The sequence below is a fragment of the Neolamprologus brichardi genome, chromosome 2 (assembly GCF_056152115.1).
Source record: "Neolamprologus brichardi isolate AB-2024 chromosome 2, ASM5615211v1, whole genome shotgun sequence".
In the NCBI taxonomy this organism is placed as follows: Eukaryota; Metazoa; Chordata; class Actinopteri; order Cichliformes; family Cichlidae; genus Neolamprologus; species Neolamprologus brichardi.
The window spans coordinates 5,767,503-5,784,436 of record NC_142105.1 but is presented as its reverse complement, the minus strand read 5'-3'; the positions used below and the strand labels follow the sequence as shown (position 1 = coordinate 5,784,436).

General features: G+C 42.3%; 1 protein-coding gene across 2 annotated transcripts in view; it reads left to right on the top strand.

Moving 5' to 3' along the window:
* The first annotated feature begins 418 nt into the window (after positions 1 to 418).
* The window catches only part of fstl5 (follistatin-like 5), a 197,894-nt gene continuing 181,378 nt past the window's right edge, over positions 419 to 16,934 (top strand). For both annotated transcript variants that reach the window (XM_087846555.1, XM_087846546.1), the window contains exon 1: positions 419 to 984. Coding sequence is in view for 1 of the 2 variants with exons in the window: in XM_087846546.1 (XP_087702672.1) it covers positions 962 to 984 (23 nt within the window). In the remaining variant the exon portion in view is untranslated. The remainder of the gene's footprint in view (positions 985 to 16,934) is intronic.

Genomic DNA, 16,934 nt, shown 5'->3' with positions numbered 1-16,934 from the left:
TAAAACCTAAGTATCTAAAAGAAAAAATAATAATAATATTTTTTTCTGTTTCCCGCTTTACATGGTCTGTAGCAAAAAAGGAAATAAAGAACTAAGAAATAACCAAATCTGCTCATTTGCGGTTTGTCACATTTAATTCAGTATAAAACAGAGTGTTATGGAGCAGCAATAAGGTGATAATGAATGGAGTTTAATTAATGGAATATGTAGCACCGTTGATGCATTACTTTATGGTTGATATATGAGTCTGCGTGTGTATAAATATAAATACACATAAGTGTGTGTCTCTGTGTGAGTAAGTGAGAGAGTGGGGCAGCCACAAGACCCGTCTCTCTCGCTCTCTTTCTCTCGCACTCTCTCTGCCCCCCTCTCTCTCTTTCGCGCGCTTCGCTTTCCCTCCCGTGTTAGTCAAGGACAGTTTCGCTTGGCACGGAGGCACTAAACCGCTCCACATCCACTCTGTCGGTGTGCGCTCGTTCTCTTGCCTATACTGCCTACTACGGGATATTTGTGATTGGTTCATCCCCTCCTCTCCTCCCTCCCTCCCCTGTGATTGTATGTAAATCCGGTCAGGACTGAGCCAGTAGGTGAGGTTGGGGCTGGTGGCTCCTACCTCAGTGGCGCACACGAGACCCGAAAGCGGCCGAGGTGAGATCGCTGCGCCGTCGGAGCTGTCCACTCTGTCGTGGTGCTGAACTCTACACCCTCCTCTCGCCTTCTCCTTCCTCCGTCGGCTCTACTGTACTTGGTGTTATTTTGGGAAAGGATTAACAATCTGCCCTTTGGCTGCTTAGAGGTGCAAACTTCTACGGAGCACAGCTCTCTGCTCACATCGGAAATTACCCCCAGACCGTCCGTGGATTTGACCCGACCTCGAGATTATCATTAATTGCTCCTTACTTTGTTGAGAAGTGTTGCTTCAATCCGTTCACCGCAACTGTTGTTCGGATTACCCTCCTGGATGGTTAACGTCTGGATTCACAGGTAAGAAAATGTGTGTTTGTGTGTTTTATATGCTGTTGTGGACTAATTGTTAAAGCCCATCCGATCTGAGCGCCTTCCCGAGGAAGTCCTCATCTCTGTGTGACTCGCTATCAGACACACAGCTTAACCCCCATCATCGGTGAGGCGCCACAACTCTTTTCTAATAATCCACCGGGTCAGTCTCCCCGACTCAGAAAATATCTCTCAATCTACTGCCTTAAGCTTTTACCATTTTCAATTTACTTTCAGCCAGGTCCCGGAGACTCAAATCAGCTGATATCCGGATATCTGAAGTTGAGATTATAGTTGCTGTTATGCTGTCAGGGTGAGCGCACTGAAGCACAAACATTCCCCATTGTAACACAATCAATGTTTCTGAAACGATTGCAGGCACGCCGCGTTGCCCAGAGCTTTTAATTTATCCGCGTAGTACTTAGCGTGTTATTTTTTCCCCCCTTGGCACGCTAATCCTTGAGTGACACCGTTAGCAGCGAAGGGATTATACTTTTGTTTTTCATCCTCTGCTTTGCGCCTGACTCATTTGGCAGGACCATATTACGGGCTCTTGTGCCGGGGATGGCCGTTAACTGTGTTGTCTGGCGATTTGCGAAAGAACATATTTGGGGTCATTGTTTTAATCTCTGCTGCGGTGCATCAGACGGACTTAAAAGTAGCCCAGCAGAAAACCAGATTAAGTTCTTCAATCGATACGACTTAGATTTTACATGTTAAATCCACTACACGAGGTTACTGTTGCAGGACGTGGGAGCGTCATCATTATTTTTCTTTTTGTTTTTTGTGTGGAAAAGTAGGACTCGTGCACATTAATATACAACAGAATTTGTCGTGTTTCAAATGAGTTTAATAATATATTCTGTGGATAAAAGCACATTCTTTTGAAGTTCATTTTTCAGATGACAATATAATTGGAAATCTTACAGGTTCACTTATGTTTTAAACACATTTATGCATCATCATTCACTTTATGACACTCTTATTATGACACTTTAATAAGAGTTTTAGTTTTAGTGTTTTTTTCTTAGTGTTTTCTTGCCTTTAAATGATAAAAATACCTCTATCTGCACAGATTATACAAAAACTAGGCTAACTCTTCAATTTTTACCTTTATTATTCTTTTCTTTTTTGATTTGTGGACAAGACTGAATCCTGATTCACCCAGTGACAACTTTACTTGGTTACAGTAAGTGCAGTAAGCACATCAATGGGACAAGACAGAGGATGTCTTCATAAATACTTTAAATTCTTGCTGTTTGGTCCTTCCCACACAATGTTGACATACTTTGTAATTCATGAGGTGCACGGATGATGCCAATCCCGGCACATTCCTTGACTAATTGCACCATCAAGTAAAAATCTTGTGTCGAAAGTACAAATGCTACAGAAGCCATGCAGTTTGAACGTTCAGCCATCTGTAGGCCTCTACGATCAAACTTCAAACACTCCATTCCCGCAATGCATCCACTTTATCTTTCGAAGCTCTTTGAAACCGCAAGATAGAATCTATTTCCAATGGTGCATTAGATGGATCTGTGAATCTGGTGTTCAAGGCTGCACTCACTAATTGATTCTCCACTCGAATACAAGCCAGGAACCAAGTAATGTATCATTTATGTAAGTCATATATTATATATACTGTGCAGAATGAAGTGAGGATATTTGATAAACCAGTCTTAATAAATAAGAGTCAGCTGTAGAGGGAAGCGGAAAGTGAGATAAGACAATGCTCATTTTTAGAATGACTCTGTAGACTTTGTGCACTGAATGATGCCAATAATATCAGTGCACATTAATGTTCAAGATGACAAAGCTGAATAGCCGTATAAAGCATTCTTTTTCTCCACCACACTAAGACCAGAAAAGTCTATTTCTTTTTTGGACTCCAATTAAGCCATTTAACAAAAGATATACTGTAGGTGGCAGCTGAGCAGGTATAGTGTTAACGGAGCTGCTCTGCTTGTCATTAAAACAACTTTTTTTGGGCACAGTAGGGAGGCAAAGGCTTTTGAGTCAATAATGCTTTTGACTAGACGGAAGAATAAAATGCTAGGAAAATGATCAAGGCATTACAGCTTTGAGAGGAAAAGCATACAATCTGAAGGTGCGAGCACCCACTGATGGTGGCTAGTTGCAGGGGGCAGATTTGGGGTGATATGACAATAAAGCTGTATGTTGGGAAGGAAAATTGCGCTGCCACTGAAAATGGTGCCATTTTAGGGTTTTCACCGTGATCTCAGGTGTCCAGGCGTCGCAGCAGGTTCAAAAATCTTTAGCAATTACCCTCTGTGATGTCTTTATGGGCTATTTTAGAGAGGTAAATGGTCTTTGAAAGCAGATTTTATTCTGAGAGAAGTACTCTTGTGTCTTTCTGTACGCATGTCAGATACAACTGTGCATGCTGCAGCCAGGTCAGTTTGAGTAGGTTTTCCCATTAAACCAATAATGGTCTGCTCTGGCCTCTTTTGAAAACTGTACAAGACACTCATTAATGTGGGGGATAAAAACTGTAACACTACCAGTTTCCTGTGTTGAGGTTTCTAACATGTGACCTGAGCATGTGTCACAAGACAACATACCTGCTGTGCCGGTAAAGCTGCTTTAATGGGTTTATACAGTGAACGATGTGTTCGAGTCCCTTGCAGATGGAGGTGTACACACAACCTTTCAACTCTCAGAATTTAACACCATGCTTGATAAACACTTTTTCAAAGCTCCGTTTGATATCTAAAAGGTCTGTTCACCCAAAAGACATCAAAAGAAATGTTCTTGGTATCCAGTCACGCAGATTGTTTTCTTTGCTTTTGAAAAGGTTTAAGAGATAAATGCCTCGTAAACGTCTGCCTCTGCCCAAATATAATGAATATAAATAAATATGAATGTATCTGTGCTAGTTTGAGCCCATCCTATAACTCTTATATGGACTGTTTCTGGTTTTTGGCAGAAACTGGTTCATCTAAAGGGCAGAATATTATTCTTAGTACATGTTTATGTTGATTTAAAGGGGAGCTTTTACGCTTTACCAAGTGAAGCCAAAAGCTGCTCTAAACGCTGCCTTTCAGACAGTTTCTTCTGCTCTTGGTCCTGTATGGTGTCAATTAGAGGGGATATCCCTAAACGGTCAGCTCTTTCTGTAAGCACAGAAGCCCCGCCCACCTGCTGTTCACATCTCATGTTTACGAGGGGCAGCCAATACAAATAAAAATAAAAATGAGCTAGTCTGAGATAAAGAGCGAACTGACAGGGATCTTGAACCGTGAATCTTGCAACACTACCTAAACAGAGTTGAAGAATAAATTAAGGAGCTTAAAATGAGAATAAAAGATCCCCTTTAAACATTTTAGTTCCATAAGCTTTGCAAAATAACTCTAATTCACCTTGGGTAAATAGAAATGAATCAGTGGAGCTAAAGTAAATGAGAAAATATATTTTAGAATTAGCTGAACCAGATAAAGAAAGTTCAGTGCTCAAGATATACTCTCATACTTTTTTGTTTTTACAACCATTTGAAGAAATGTTTTGACTGTGGAACCAAATTTATGGTTGACTAAATTAATTTAGTCAACCATGAAGTCGGGAGGTGAGGGAAAGCATGAAGCAGATGTTTTTCAAAGTTTAAAAATGTACCTGCTAACACAAATCAGCAGATTTCTTAGCTAATTTGTTCATCTGATCCTTGGCTTTCCATCTAATATACGAAGCAACATTTTGCCCGTCACCATCAGTGCATCTTCACTCTTGAAATAGCAGCCACATTGTGACAACAAGACTAGGAAGTCACTGCAAACAGCTGTCGTTGGCCAAGAAATTTCTCTAGCACATCCTGTGCAACACCAACAATTCATTTAGTTTTTTAGTATTTGCAGAGTTATTTTAGTATAGCCAGATAGTTAGCGAGGTTTAGCGATACTAGCAGATGCAATTTTGAACTTTGAAAAGAGCTAGCAGCTTCTTCCTGCCTGCCAAGCTCAATGTTTACAGTGCAGACATAATAGTGGCATCAGTCTTCAAATTTCACTCTTGGCAAGAAAATAAGCAGAATCCCAAAATATCTCTCTATTCCTTCAGTTTGAATTCTGTTATTTGTTGAAAGATGCCACCTGTACTGACTGAATTTATCAGCAACAGACTGTTCCTAAGTAATGCCTGGTTTCACAGTTGTAATGACACTGTGTATATTCTCACCTGAGAGTTACCCTTTACGGGCACGGTGACTCCACTGGAGCAGTTTGGAGAGTAAAAGCACTTTTAAATTGGGTGTTAATAGGGTGTTTACTTCCAGAATTCACCTTTAGTAGTTTTTCCCTTGTTAGTCTGGGTTTGACCAGCAGTATGAGTGTTGTCTGCCTACCTGTTTTTAACAATCATAATATGGGCTATTTTAAATACAAGGGGCGGCAGTTGAGAAAAAACTGACTAAAGATGGTGAAAAAAACTGAGATTAAATTTACATTTCAAGTGTTTTCAGTGCATATTTTCATATAAAAATTGTTTGTTTTTACGTTTCATGACTTAATAGCCCAACCCATCTCAACAATGACACTTGTAACACTGCTCCCCCCCTTTTCCATCTCTTTTCTTCCCACTCTGAGCTAAGCTTTAACCGCTGCCAACTCCCATCTGTGTCTCTGTGTCTGTCTTTGTTGTTCCCCTCTTTAATACGTGGAATCTTTATTGTGCAGAAGACCCACACAGACTGACGTATGTTATTCTGCTAACATGTTTAGGAGACGCAACCTCCTCCTGACATCCTTTTCTCCTGGCAAGCAGCGGTTTGTTTGATGATGTGAAAAATATTTTTTTTCCCCTCTGTCGTGCACGTTGCCTCTCTCATTTATAGGACTTCACCGTTGCATGAAAAGATACAAACAAACAGAAAACCTATTATTATCGCATGTAGCTTTTACAGATGAAAACGGCTATAATGTAATTTAGATTACTATTTGCATTTAGCTTGCTGTAACGATGTGAGAGGATCCCTGCTCTGTGTGCAGTGAAATCAAGCTGGTAACATTTCCACTGGATCATTTTTCTTTTTCCTTGCTTCGAGGATCAATATAAGCTAACAGTATGAGGCCGTGTCTCCTGACTTTTCAAACAGCTCTAGATTTCTGAAGCATGACCTCCTACATTCCATGTCTTGATTGAACTCCAAGTGGATTGTTAAATTGTTATTGTCATAACCTATTTCATGCAGTATGGCAGAACAAGGGTTCCGTGACTACTTTTAAGGCCAAGGCTTGGGGATATATTGAGAAGGCTCTTTGCAGATGGCCAGACCATAACAGAAGTAGAACAAACCTTCAAGGCAAAGGCCAACAGGCTGTAGGTTTCGGCTCTAATCCCGTCGAGCACAGTGATGACAAGTGTGGTTTGAGGCATTGTAAAATACTGTATGTTTCAGTGGTTCTGTTAGGAACCTGGCAGCTTTGGTCAAAGCCAGAGACATAACAGTCTGTCTCTGAAATAATAATGCCGTTGTTTGCTGGTTGTTGGAAGCATCTGATGCTCTGGGAGTAAGGGTGGTCTGGCCATGCGTTGAATTTTAATGATATCACAAGTCACAGTTCGCTGTTCGCTGCTTCTGTGGCCAAGTGTGACAACATTGTTCAGGGCACAGTACAGTAGATCAGATCGGTCTGATTATGTAATGATTATTAACAATGGGAGAGCCATGTGCCTCTGCCAGGCGGTTTTTCCTGCAGTCTTGTAGTGGCAGCCTGTACTTCCTGACATTTGAAATGGTCTATAAATTAAAGAGCTATAAAAGAAAAGTCAAGGTCTTTGTTGCCTCTGTCTCATATGGAAAGACTCCCAAGACCATAAATGATTGCGATGTCAGCCATATAAGGTTGAAATCTCTGTCAAATCTTTCTCAGAAGTTGCTGCATTGGGAGTATTTTTGTTGTGCTTCCTGGTGCTCTTGATTGTTAATAACTGTGGTTTTTGGATTAATTGGAAGGTACAACTGAAGCTGATAGTACACAGTACACTGTTTATAATTCTCAGATGCTGTGCAAAACTCAACAGAAAGCCTGTGCAAAACATATATTAGAATCCCCTTCATTTTAGCTTTGGGTGGTTTTTTTCAGTGCTGCGATGAATAATGCACACACACTCTGTGGATGAATTAGTTCAAATTTTCATATAGTATAAACTGGCAGCCTGGGACTGGTCACAGTGTGCTATCTGACATTTCTTAAAGGACTGGCTGTGTGGATCAAAGACACACGATAAACTCTGAGAAATTCTCAAGCTTCTTTAGCAGGAACCAAGAATAGAGTCTTTCGATTCCCCTTCAAATGTCACCAAGTCCTGTTTTTTTACATAAAATTATTTTTGTAGGGTTTTATTATCTTTTTTAATTACTATAATTTCTTAATTCATACATCTTGAGAGAGTGAAACTCCAAAAACTTGAAGTGCATTTCTTATCACTTGGAGTTTATGTTTGAGCTTCAGTTTTTTTTTTTTAATTTTATGATAGAAATTGAAATTGTCACGGTTCTGGGTCAGTTTGACCCAGTATTTTGAGTTGTTATGTTTTGGTTTATTTTTGAATGATGGATTGCTCTTTATGTTTCTCTGGTGCTTTGTTGGTTTTTATGATGAATCTGTGTTTCAGGTATTCTGGTGTGTTTCTGCATTATGATTAAGGTTCGGGTTGTATTTTGTTATTATTGCCGGTTTAGTTCAGTGTCTAGTCTGTCTCACTCTGTCAAGTCAGTGTCCTAGTAAAGTGTGTCTTGTTTCCTGTTTTACTTTGAAGGTTCATGTTCCTGTCTGTTGTCAGTGTGTTCAGTTTTACTGCTCCCCTGTCTCGTTAGTCTAATTTCTCCCAGCTGTGTCTCCCTCCTGTTTTCCATTCCCTGATTAGGTCCCTGTGTATTTAGGCCCTGTGTTTGTCCTTGCTCATTGTCGTGTTGTACCATCAGATTATGCCTGTGTGTTTCTGTTCTCAGTATTCAGTGTTCACTTCACGTTTTGTCTTCATGCCAGCAATAAAGCTGAGGTTTTGAGTTGTATTCAGTGTCCGAGTCTCGCATTTGGATCCTCCTCTCCATCCGCCTGCACACAGAGCCCTGACAGAACGATGCGAGCAGTAATGGATCCAGCGGACTCCGTGTGGTATCGGCGACCTGCAGTTTCTACCTTCCTCAAGGAGTGGGAGAGGCAGGAGGCTAGGTGTGTCTGGGAGCACGAGTCACCATTCAATGGGTCTCGTTTGGCTCTGGGTGGGCCCCGCAGCTTCCAAACCGCGATGGCTACTGCTGTTCCATCAGCTGTTCCGTTAGGGATGCGAGGGGGCAAGCGCTCTCTCTCAAAGGCAGCAGCTCCTCAGTCTTCTGGTGTCACTCCACCGCTGCTCTCGGAATTCAGGCCCTGCAGGAGGGACAAGCAGCGGCGAAAGAAGGATTATGTGGTGGAAGACACTGGGCTTACTCCACTGCAATCCTTTGCTTTGTTTTTGGGACTTCCACGTTCAGAGCTACACAAACATCCCGCTTCTTCGTCCCAGCCCGGCCCACCGAAAGACTTTCGGTCCGGTCTGCAGGAGGATTCGTAGTCTGGCTTACCTCCCTCTTCCCAGAGTGAGCGACACTCACGCAGTGGTTGCTCCGCTTCCTCTGGACAATCAGCAGTGGTGAGCAACAAAGACTGTTTTTCTCCCCCTGAACTCATGTATGTAACAAACAATAAATCTACCCCTAAGACCCTGAAGGCTACCTGCCATGCAAGTGAATCTAAATCTGCTAACTTGGAGGTAGTTGAGTCTGTGTTTGTTAACCCTGTGAACTTCTGCTCTCAGGATTTAAGAACCGGTTTTCATTCTGCACAATCTGAACCCAGTGTTAAAATGACTAAGACTACTTTACTTGAATCTGGGGGGAGAAATTTTCGGACTACTGTGAAATTTCCGGAGGCTGCAAGTTCTGCTTTCAAGTCAGCTGAAAGGGAGGTGGTCAATGTTTCTAAGCCAGCTTTTCAGCCATGTACTTTTCAGCAAGGGCACAGGCAGTTGGTAGGGACGGAGATTGCAGGCTGTAACTTAGGCTCTCTGAAGGAAGAGGCTGTCTGCTCCCCGAGGACATTTAAGGACTCTAGTTGCCCCTCTCTACAATCTATTAAGACTGTGGTTCCTCCTAGGGACTGTTCTGTATCCCTGTTGGATGTGTCTGAGGTTGCCCACTCTGCAAAGACTATATTCCCAGACCCAGTTGGCAATATTGTGCATTTTGAGGCCGTTCCTGAGCTTCTCTCTCTCCTCCTGTTCCTGCTCCCAGGGTAGCTCGGTTCCCCTCCACCCATTTCAGTTCCTCGGTTGGAGGGGCTGGTGTTCAGCTGGTCCCAGCACCTGTTCCTGTGTCCGCTGGAGGCTCAGGTGAGCCCGTCCAGGAGTTTTTCTCGTGTTCAGAAGGCTCAGGAGGATTAGCTCAGTCACCTTCACAATCACCGTCACTAAAATCTCTATTGCAGTCCCTAGCTCAGTCTCCACCTCCACCACATTCAGCCCCGCTACCCATAGCTCAGTCATTACCACAACCAGACTTACTACAAACTTTGTTACAGTCCATAGCCCAGTCAGTAGCTCAGTTGGTAGAACAATCATTAACTTTGTCATTAGTTCAGTCAGCCACTCATCTTCACCCTCAGCCAGGGGTCCCAATTGCCTGTGGCCCAGCATCTGCTCTGGCTGGAGGGCCAGAGGAGCCCGTCCAGCCTCATGTCTCGTCAGCTGGAGGGCCCGAGGAGCCCGTACAGCCTCAAGTCACGTCACCTGGGGGTTTCGGGAGAACCCAGCCAGCACATCCTCATGTCTGCTGACGGTCCGGGGAAGTCTGTTCAGCCGTCGCCTGCAGCATCGTCGCCTGCAGCATCGTCGCCTGCAGCATCGTCGCCTGCAGCATCGTCGCCTGCAGCATCGTCGCCTGCAGCATCGTCGCCTGCAGCATCGTCGCCTGCAGCATCACCACATTCAGGTTCCGCAGCCGCCTTGCTGCCGTCAGGTTCTGCAGCCGCCAGGTTCCGCAGCAGCCTCGCTGCCGTCAGGTTCGACCTCGCTGCCGCCAGGTTCTGCAGCCGCCTCGCTGCCGCCAGGTTCCGCAGCTGCCTCGCTGCCATCTGGTCCGGCCTCTGGGTCTTCATCCACTGGGTCATCATCCACATATTTGAGCGTCAAGGTTGCAGCCGGCTCCGCGGCCGGCCTCTGGACCTGCTCAGTCGCCGCCGGCCTTGCTGCCGGCCTTGCTGCCGGCCTTGCTGCCGGCCTTGCTGCCGGCCTTGCTGCCGGCCTTGCTGCCGGCCTTGCTGCCGGCCTTGCTGCCGGCCTCCTGACCTGCTCAGTCGCCGCCGCTGCCTTCCGCATGGCTGGCCCCCGGACCTGCTCTGTTGCTGCTGTCCGCACGGCCAGCTCCCTGAACTGTTTTGGCCCCGTGCAGTCTACCTTCGGGTCGACCCTCTGAACGTTTTCGTGGACTAGTGTTGGGATCCGGTCTAGTTTTGTTTGGATCATTACTGTATTCCTGGACTTCTGATTTCTTGGATTGTTTCTAGGTCTCCCGTGTTTGTGTGTTGAACTGTTTTTCTTGTGTTTATCGACTGTTCTGGACTCTTGCTCCTTGGTTTTTGTTTGGTTTCTGTCCCTCAGGTCAGTTTGACCCAGTATTTTGAGTTATGTTTTGGTTTATTTTTGAATGATGGATTGTTCTTTGTTTCTCTGGTGCTTTGTTGGTTTTTATGATGAATCTGTGTTTCAGGTATTCTGGTGTGTTTCTGCATTATGATTAAGGTTCGGGTTGTATTTTGTTATTATTGCCGGTTTAGTTCAGTGTCTAGTCTGTCTCACTGTCAAGTCAGTGTCCTAGTAAAGTGTGTCTTGTTTCCTTTTTTACGTTGAAGGTTCATGTTCCTGTCTGTTGTCAGTGTGTTCAGTTTTACTGCTCCCCTGTCTTCTTAGTCTAATTTCTCCCTCCTGTTTTCCATTCCCTGATTACGTCCCTGTGTATTTTAGACCTGTGTTTGTCCTTGCTCATTGTTGCATCGTACCATCAGATTATGCCTGTGTGTTTCTGTTCTCAGTATTCAGTGTTCACTTCATGTTTTGTCTTCATGCCAGCAATAAAGCTGAGGTTTTGAGTTGTATTCAGTGTCCAAGTCTCGCATTTGGATCCTCCTCTCCATCCGCCTGCACACAGAGCCCTGACAGAAATTTAAAAAGTTTTGTTTTTTAGTTTCTTCCCTATAAAGTAGAGGGGGCTTTGATTCATCTTCTTCATCAACTGATAGTTTGCCTACTTCAGATGAAGTCATAAACATTAAAATATTTACTATTACAAGAAATATAAATGAGGACTATTTGATATTTAGGGAATTACATTTATTTACTTTTTGCCAAACTCCCAGGTCTGTATCATAAATGCCTACCTAGTATCTGGTTAGATCAGGTTAGACAGCTATAAACTGCTTGCATAGGCAGACAGCAATGTAAATGCAAATTGCACTGAGGTTGTTCTTCTTGCCTTTCATTCTGTTTGATTAATTATTGATTAATGAAACATATTAAATTCAACTATATATAACTGATGAACGTAGCCTTTGATGTCCACCACCGATTGGTGAAGCTATGTATTTTTGTATGTGTGTGTGTGTGTGTGTTCCTGTCTAGCTATCTTTGTGAGGACCGAAATCTGCATTCTACTGTACTTGTGAGAACCAACAGTCACTTGTGAGGACACACAACCCGGTCCTCACAAATTTGAAGGCATTTTTGAGGCTCAAAATGTGGTTTTAGTGTCAGGGTTTAGGGTGAGGCATTAATTTTTGGTTAGGGTAAGGGGCTAGGGAAAGCATTATATCAATGAAGGTCCTCACTATGATAGCTGAACGGGGTTGTGTGTGTGTGTGTGTGTGTGTGTGTAAAGTTTGACATTTTTGAGAGACTGCCTCAAGTGGCCATTAGAAGAACTGCAGTATTTAACACTTTCTCAATGACTTCACTTTTTATCCCTGAGTGCCTGTTGGCAATATGAACGTGGAGAGAGCAAGGACTCATGGGATTGTTAATATTTAAGTTAAAGAAATTAGACAAGTTACTCTGCAATTACTCAACTACTTTTTATACTGAGTATGTTAGTGGAACTACTTGCACACTCACACCAAATTTTCTAATAACACTGTTTTATAATAATACATTTTTCTGAGGAAAATAGTTGCATTTTTTTGTTTGCTTGTTTTTGTTTTTTGTTTTAATGTGAAAACACCCAACAATACATTTTAGAAAATATTGAGTGAGCTTAGTTCATTCATGTCCAGTGTTTTCTGTTTTTGGAATAAGCAAGAGGAAAATTGAAGTGTTTCCCATACATTTGTACTGTATTTTATATCTATGAAAAATCTTTGTCTCTATCTGGACAGCAAAATTGCACACCCTGTTTGAGGAAAGAAAAAAAAAACAGTTTGAGTGCCTGCAGGATCACTCAGTCAGTCTCAGCGATCACTGGAAGCCCACAGCCCACACAAAACATTTACAGTCCTGCAGAGAACAAAGCAGGCAGCCAAGTAAGAAGCACATGCAAGGCTCATTAGCGTTCGGGTGATTGACCAGCTGAACTCTACTTACCCTCACAACTTCCTTAATGTTTTAACTGCTGTAAATATGTTCTCCTATGTACCAATATCACACATTTGGCTTCTCTGTGATTCCAACAGGACTCTTTTCATACACCAAATGCAAAGTAAGACTCATAAGCAGAGTCAAATGAGATGCCAGTGTTCTCAAGGAGGGAATCTACCTGCTATGTTTCTCTTGAATTTTCTCTTGAAGTACCTACTTTCTGAGTGTGAGCATCATTGAAATTCCACATTTGATTTCAAAAGTTTCTCTGCCCAGATTTGGACTGCCTGCCAGGATTTATAGCAGATTAACTTTGAAAGTGATTTAGCTCTCAGGCTCTGCAGTCACTACCAGGGCAGAAAAACAACTTTTTCTCATCCTCTATTTCCATCCTCTCTGGCTCACATGTTCTCACATTCGCTAAATACTCCAAACATGCAAAATATGAATTGCTTGTATGCCAGTGACAGTGAAATGACGAGTATAAGTTTAATATTAATAAGAGATTTGGGCGTGGAAATACATTCACACGCAGGTCTGCAGAGGAATCAACTCATCTCATCGCTTGCACACAGCTCAATGTAAGCATAGCCCGCAAGCATTTCTGACATTCCTCCATCCGTGGTAAACGTGTGGTGCTTGGAGGATTTAGTGAGAAGACACAATACGCCAGCGTAAGTTCAAAGCACAGTGTTATCACAGTTTATGTGTTTGGATAATATCTGAATGAAATGGATAACAGCCTCATAAAATGGATGGTGGGTGATGAATTATGTCATCACAACATGCAGCCAACAAATTTACACAAGGACCCATCTCCGTCTTTATCTGTCATCCGGTGGCACAGGAACACACTCCTGTTATCCGCTTGGCATTTGGAGCCATTGCCCTGTCTAATGAGTCGGGGATATCGGACCAGTGGCTTCCTACGGAGTTGAGAAGGAAGGCTGTAGACGGGAAGTTGCTTCTTTGAAGCCGCTTTGAACTTAGTTTGGCAGCGAACTCAGAGGCTTGTAAATGTAGCGACTGAGATTTGATTGATGGAGGGGTTTTGAATGATGATACAAGTCTCTTTGAAGTCTTTTTGTGCTGCAGTTTAATGCATTTAATCTCGCATTTATTCATTTTTGCAAGGGCACTGTAACAAATTGAAATGTTATTATCATATACTTGGGCTGCTATACCTAATGTGTTAGTGAATAATTCATATGTATACAAGAAGCAACAAGGGGTAGCTATTCTCACACATGTGCTTTTCTAAACCTAACAGACGCACATGTGAAAATGCAAATAGTCAGATTGAAATGACCTTTAACCTGCCGGCTCCCTTGTGCAATTTTTTGATTGAGGGTATGTATGAACAGAACAAGTGTAAAATAAATTCACAGTTAGTGGGTGGATGTCACGGCCTCCTGCTGCTTCATACAGGCAGAGTATTAAACCAAAGTATTTTCAGTAGAGAAAACATGTGAAGAGCATTCTCCCCTGCTGCGTGCTACTGTACATGTGAAAAAAGGGCAACTTTAGATGTCATGATCTGATTCACTCAATATTACCGTGTGAAAAGAGAAACCATGTTCACCGCCTAAATTTGTCAGCCTCTTGTTTGGCCCTAAGCAGTGAGTGCAGCTGCTGCTGGAAATTACCAAATCATATAACAGAAAAGTTGTTTTCAGATGAAATTGCTAAAATTCTCTGTAGCAACTACGAGTAGCATCTTTTTTCTGGATTGTTAGTCAGTTAATTTGGGGGGGAAACTGCTGATTAGCAAAAGTTACAAGAGCACAGAGGTTTTGATCATGTGACCAAATCTTCATCAGGTGTCATGACTGATGTTTAATTTCCTTTTTTTTTTATTCTGTAGGGAATTCTTTTCCACATTGACTCAAGAGTTTAGATTCAAAATCACTTGTTGACCTTGAAAGCAGCACTTGACAAAACAATCTCAGCTGCACTCAGCTAGCTGTTCGGGAGATTTCAACTGTCAGTTTTAATTGTAGGTTGGGAGTTTAATTTCTATTTGGCACCACCATGACTGCCGTAGTGGTGGCTGAGTGCTTTTTCAACCCCGCATTCCATTCGCAAGTCATGCTATCTGGAATTATTAGCAGTTAAGTGCTCAAACCGTAAACATTGTTTGCCAGTTCGATAATTAGTCTATCAAGTATATATAGTCGGAGGCTGGTAGTAGACTTCTTGAAGCTAGGTTGAGCTGAGCATGAAATCAGCAGCATGCTTCATAACACACAGTCACACCTGAGAGCTGCCCTGAGCAAGCACAGTTTTTATCTACTACTCACCATCAGCCCAGCGAGCACAAAATGGAATTAAGTTCACCTTAGTGGTGGGTAATGAGGTAAGAATATGTCACTCAGTCAGTCATACTCTGTAGTGTTTTTTGCTTTATCTTGTTTTGTCTTTTTCTGTTTTTCTTTCCTTTTTTATGGTTAAACATATTTAACTGGAAGATTTGTATTAGTAAAAAAAATAGACAGCCTTTACAATAACAGAAAAAACGAGAAATGAGAGTGGAATATAAAACAGACTCAACAATATGATATCTACAAAACAACACAAAAAAAAAAACCCCAAACAAGATTTAATAAAGTTCCGCGGTCCAATAAACTCTTCCTACTCCTCTTCATCCTGCAGAATTGCAATTGTCTGTTCCTTTGATAATAAGTCCATGAAGTCATTTTTCCAGTTATTCATACTGAAAGAATGTGTTTATGTTATTTGCAGTTCATTAAAGTTATCCTTTTAGTTGATAAAAAAATATATCAGTGATAAATCCATGTTTGGATCAGTGACATTTTCATATCTACTATATGTTTCTGGTCAAGGTTTGATATCTCTATTGAGAAAACATGACAGTTTTTCAGTAATATCCATTTAAAGGTGCTTAACTCAAGGATAGTACCACAGCAAATGCCTAAAGGTGTAATCACCTTTGCAACCACTGCACACAGTGTTGATGATGTATGATCAATTTTCTACAATGTACAGGTTATGTTGTGGTTCCTATCTATTAAAAACAATAATGCTGCACCACATTCAGTGGCTTACATGCTACAACTTGCCTTAAATTATTGATTTGTTTTCCCTATTATCCATCCATTTACTTAACAAGTTATCCATGCAGGATACACCCTGGACAGGTTGCCAGTCCTGTGAGGGTGCACAGAAAGATAAGCAGCAATTCACATTTATATTCATGTCAGTTAAGAATCACTAATTAACCTAATATCCATGTCCTTGGACTGTGGAGGGAAGCCAAAGTAGGCTACCAAAAGAACACCCATGAATGCACTGGAAGACCAGTCCACCTCTCTACAGCAACATTCGAACCCAGGACCATGTTGCTGTGAGGTGACAATGCTAACTACATTTAAAGTGCATTCAACATATTGTTTTAAGCACATCTTGTTGGTTGTTTGCACCATGCTGTTTGGTAGTGGTCGTATTAGACCGCTTCCAGGTGGGAGGCTGTGTAACAATGTAGTAGAGGCCACTGGATGTCTTAAGCATGGACAGTCAAAATGGAAGACTGCTTTTACTTTAGTTGTGGGTAAGAGCTGAGTGTTTTGCAAATCAAGAGAGAAGGTTGTGCTAATGATATTCTATCCACAGTGTTGGGAAGGTTACTTTTAAAATGTATTCCATTACAGAATACAGATTACATGCCCTAAAATGTATTCTGTAACGTATTCCGTTACGTTACTCAATGAGAGTAACGTATTCTGAATACTTTGGATTACTTAATATATTATCATGCTGTTTACAACTACATGAATGTACTATTGCTGTGATTTATTACTGTTACTGAAGGTCCGCGGCTCCGAACCGTAGTAAAGGACCTCTGGCTAATACGGTGGGTTCTGTGTCGGCTCGTAGCTGAAAACTAGCTTTACTTTGTTGTCTGGGTCAACTTTGCTTGCCAGAGACAGAGAGAGGCGTTGAAAGGCTGCTCCAAAGGGACTTATTGTTTCGGAGGAAAACACGAACAAAGCGTACAGTCGAGTTTTAATAGCTTACTTACAACTGGGCTCGTCAGGCACTCTTCTTGGCTGCAGTGGTTATTATTATATTTACGTGCTTCCAGCTCCCGTTTTTGCTCGATGACAGCTCGTACTTTTCCTTTTTCTCCCTCGCTCACAGACACATAACGGGTGTGGCAGTCCATTCTCCCTGCAGCACGGACTACACCGCCCATGATGCTACATTCTTTAGAGCTATACCTGTAGCATTCTGCCTATTAGCTTAGCACAACAACAACAACAACAAAAAGGCCTCTCTCACCCAGGAAACACGCAGAGCGAGAG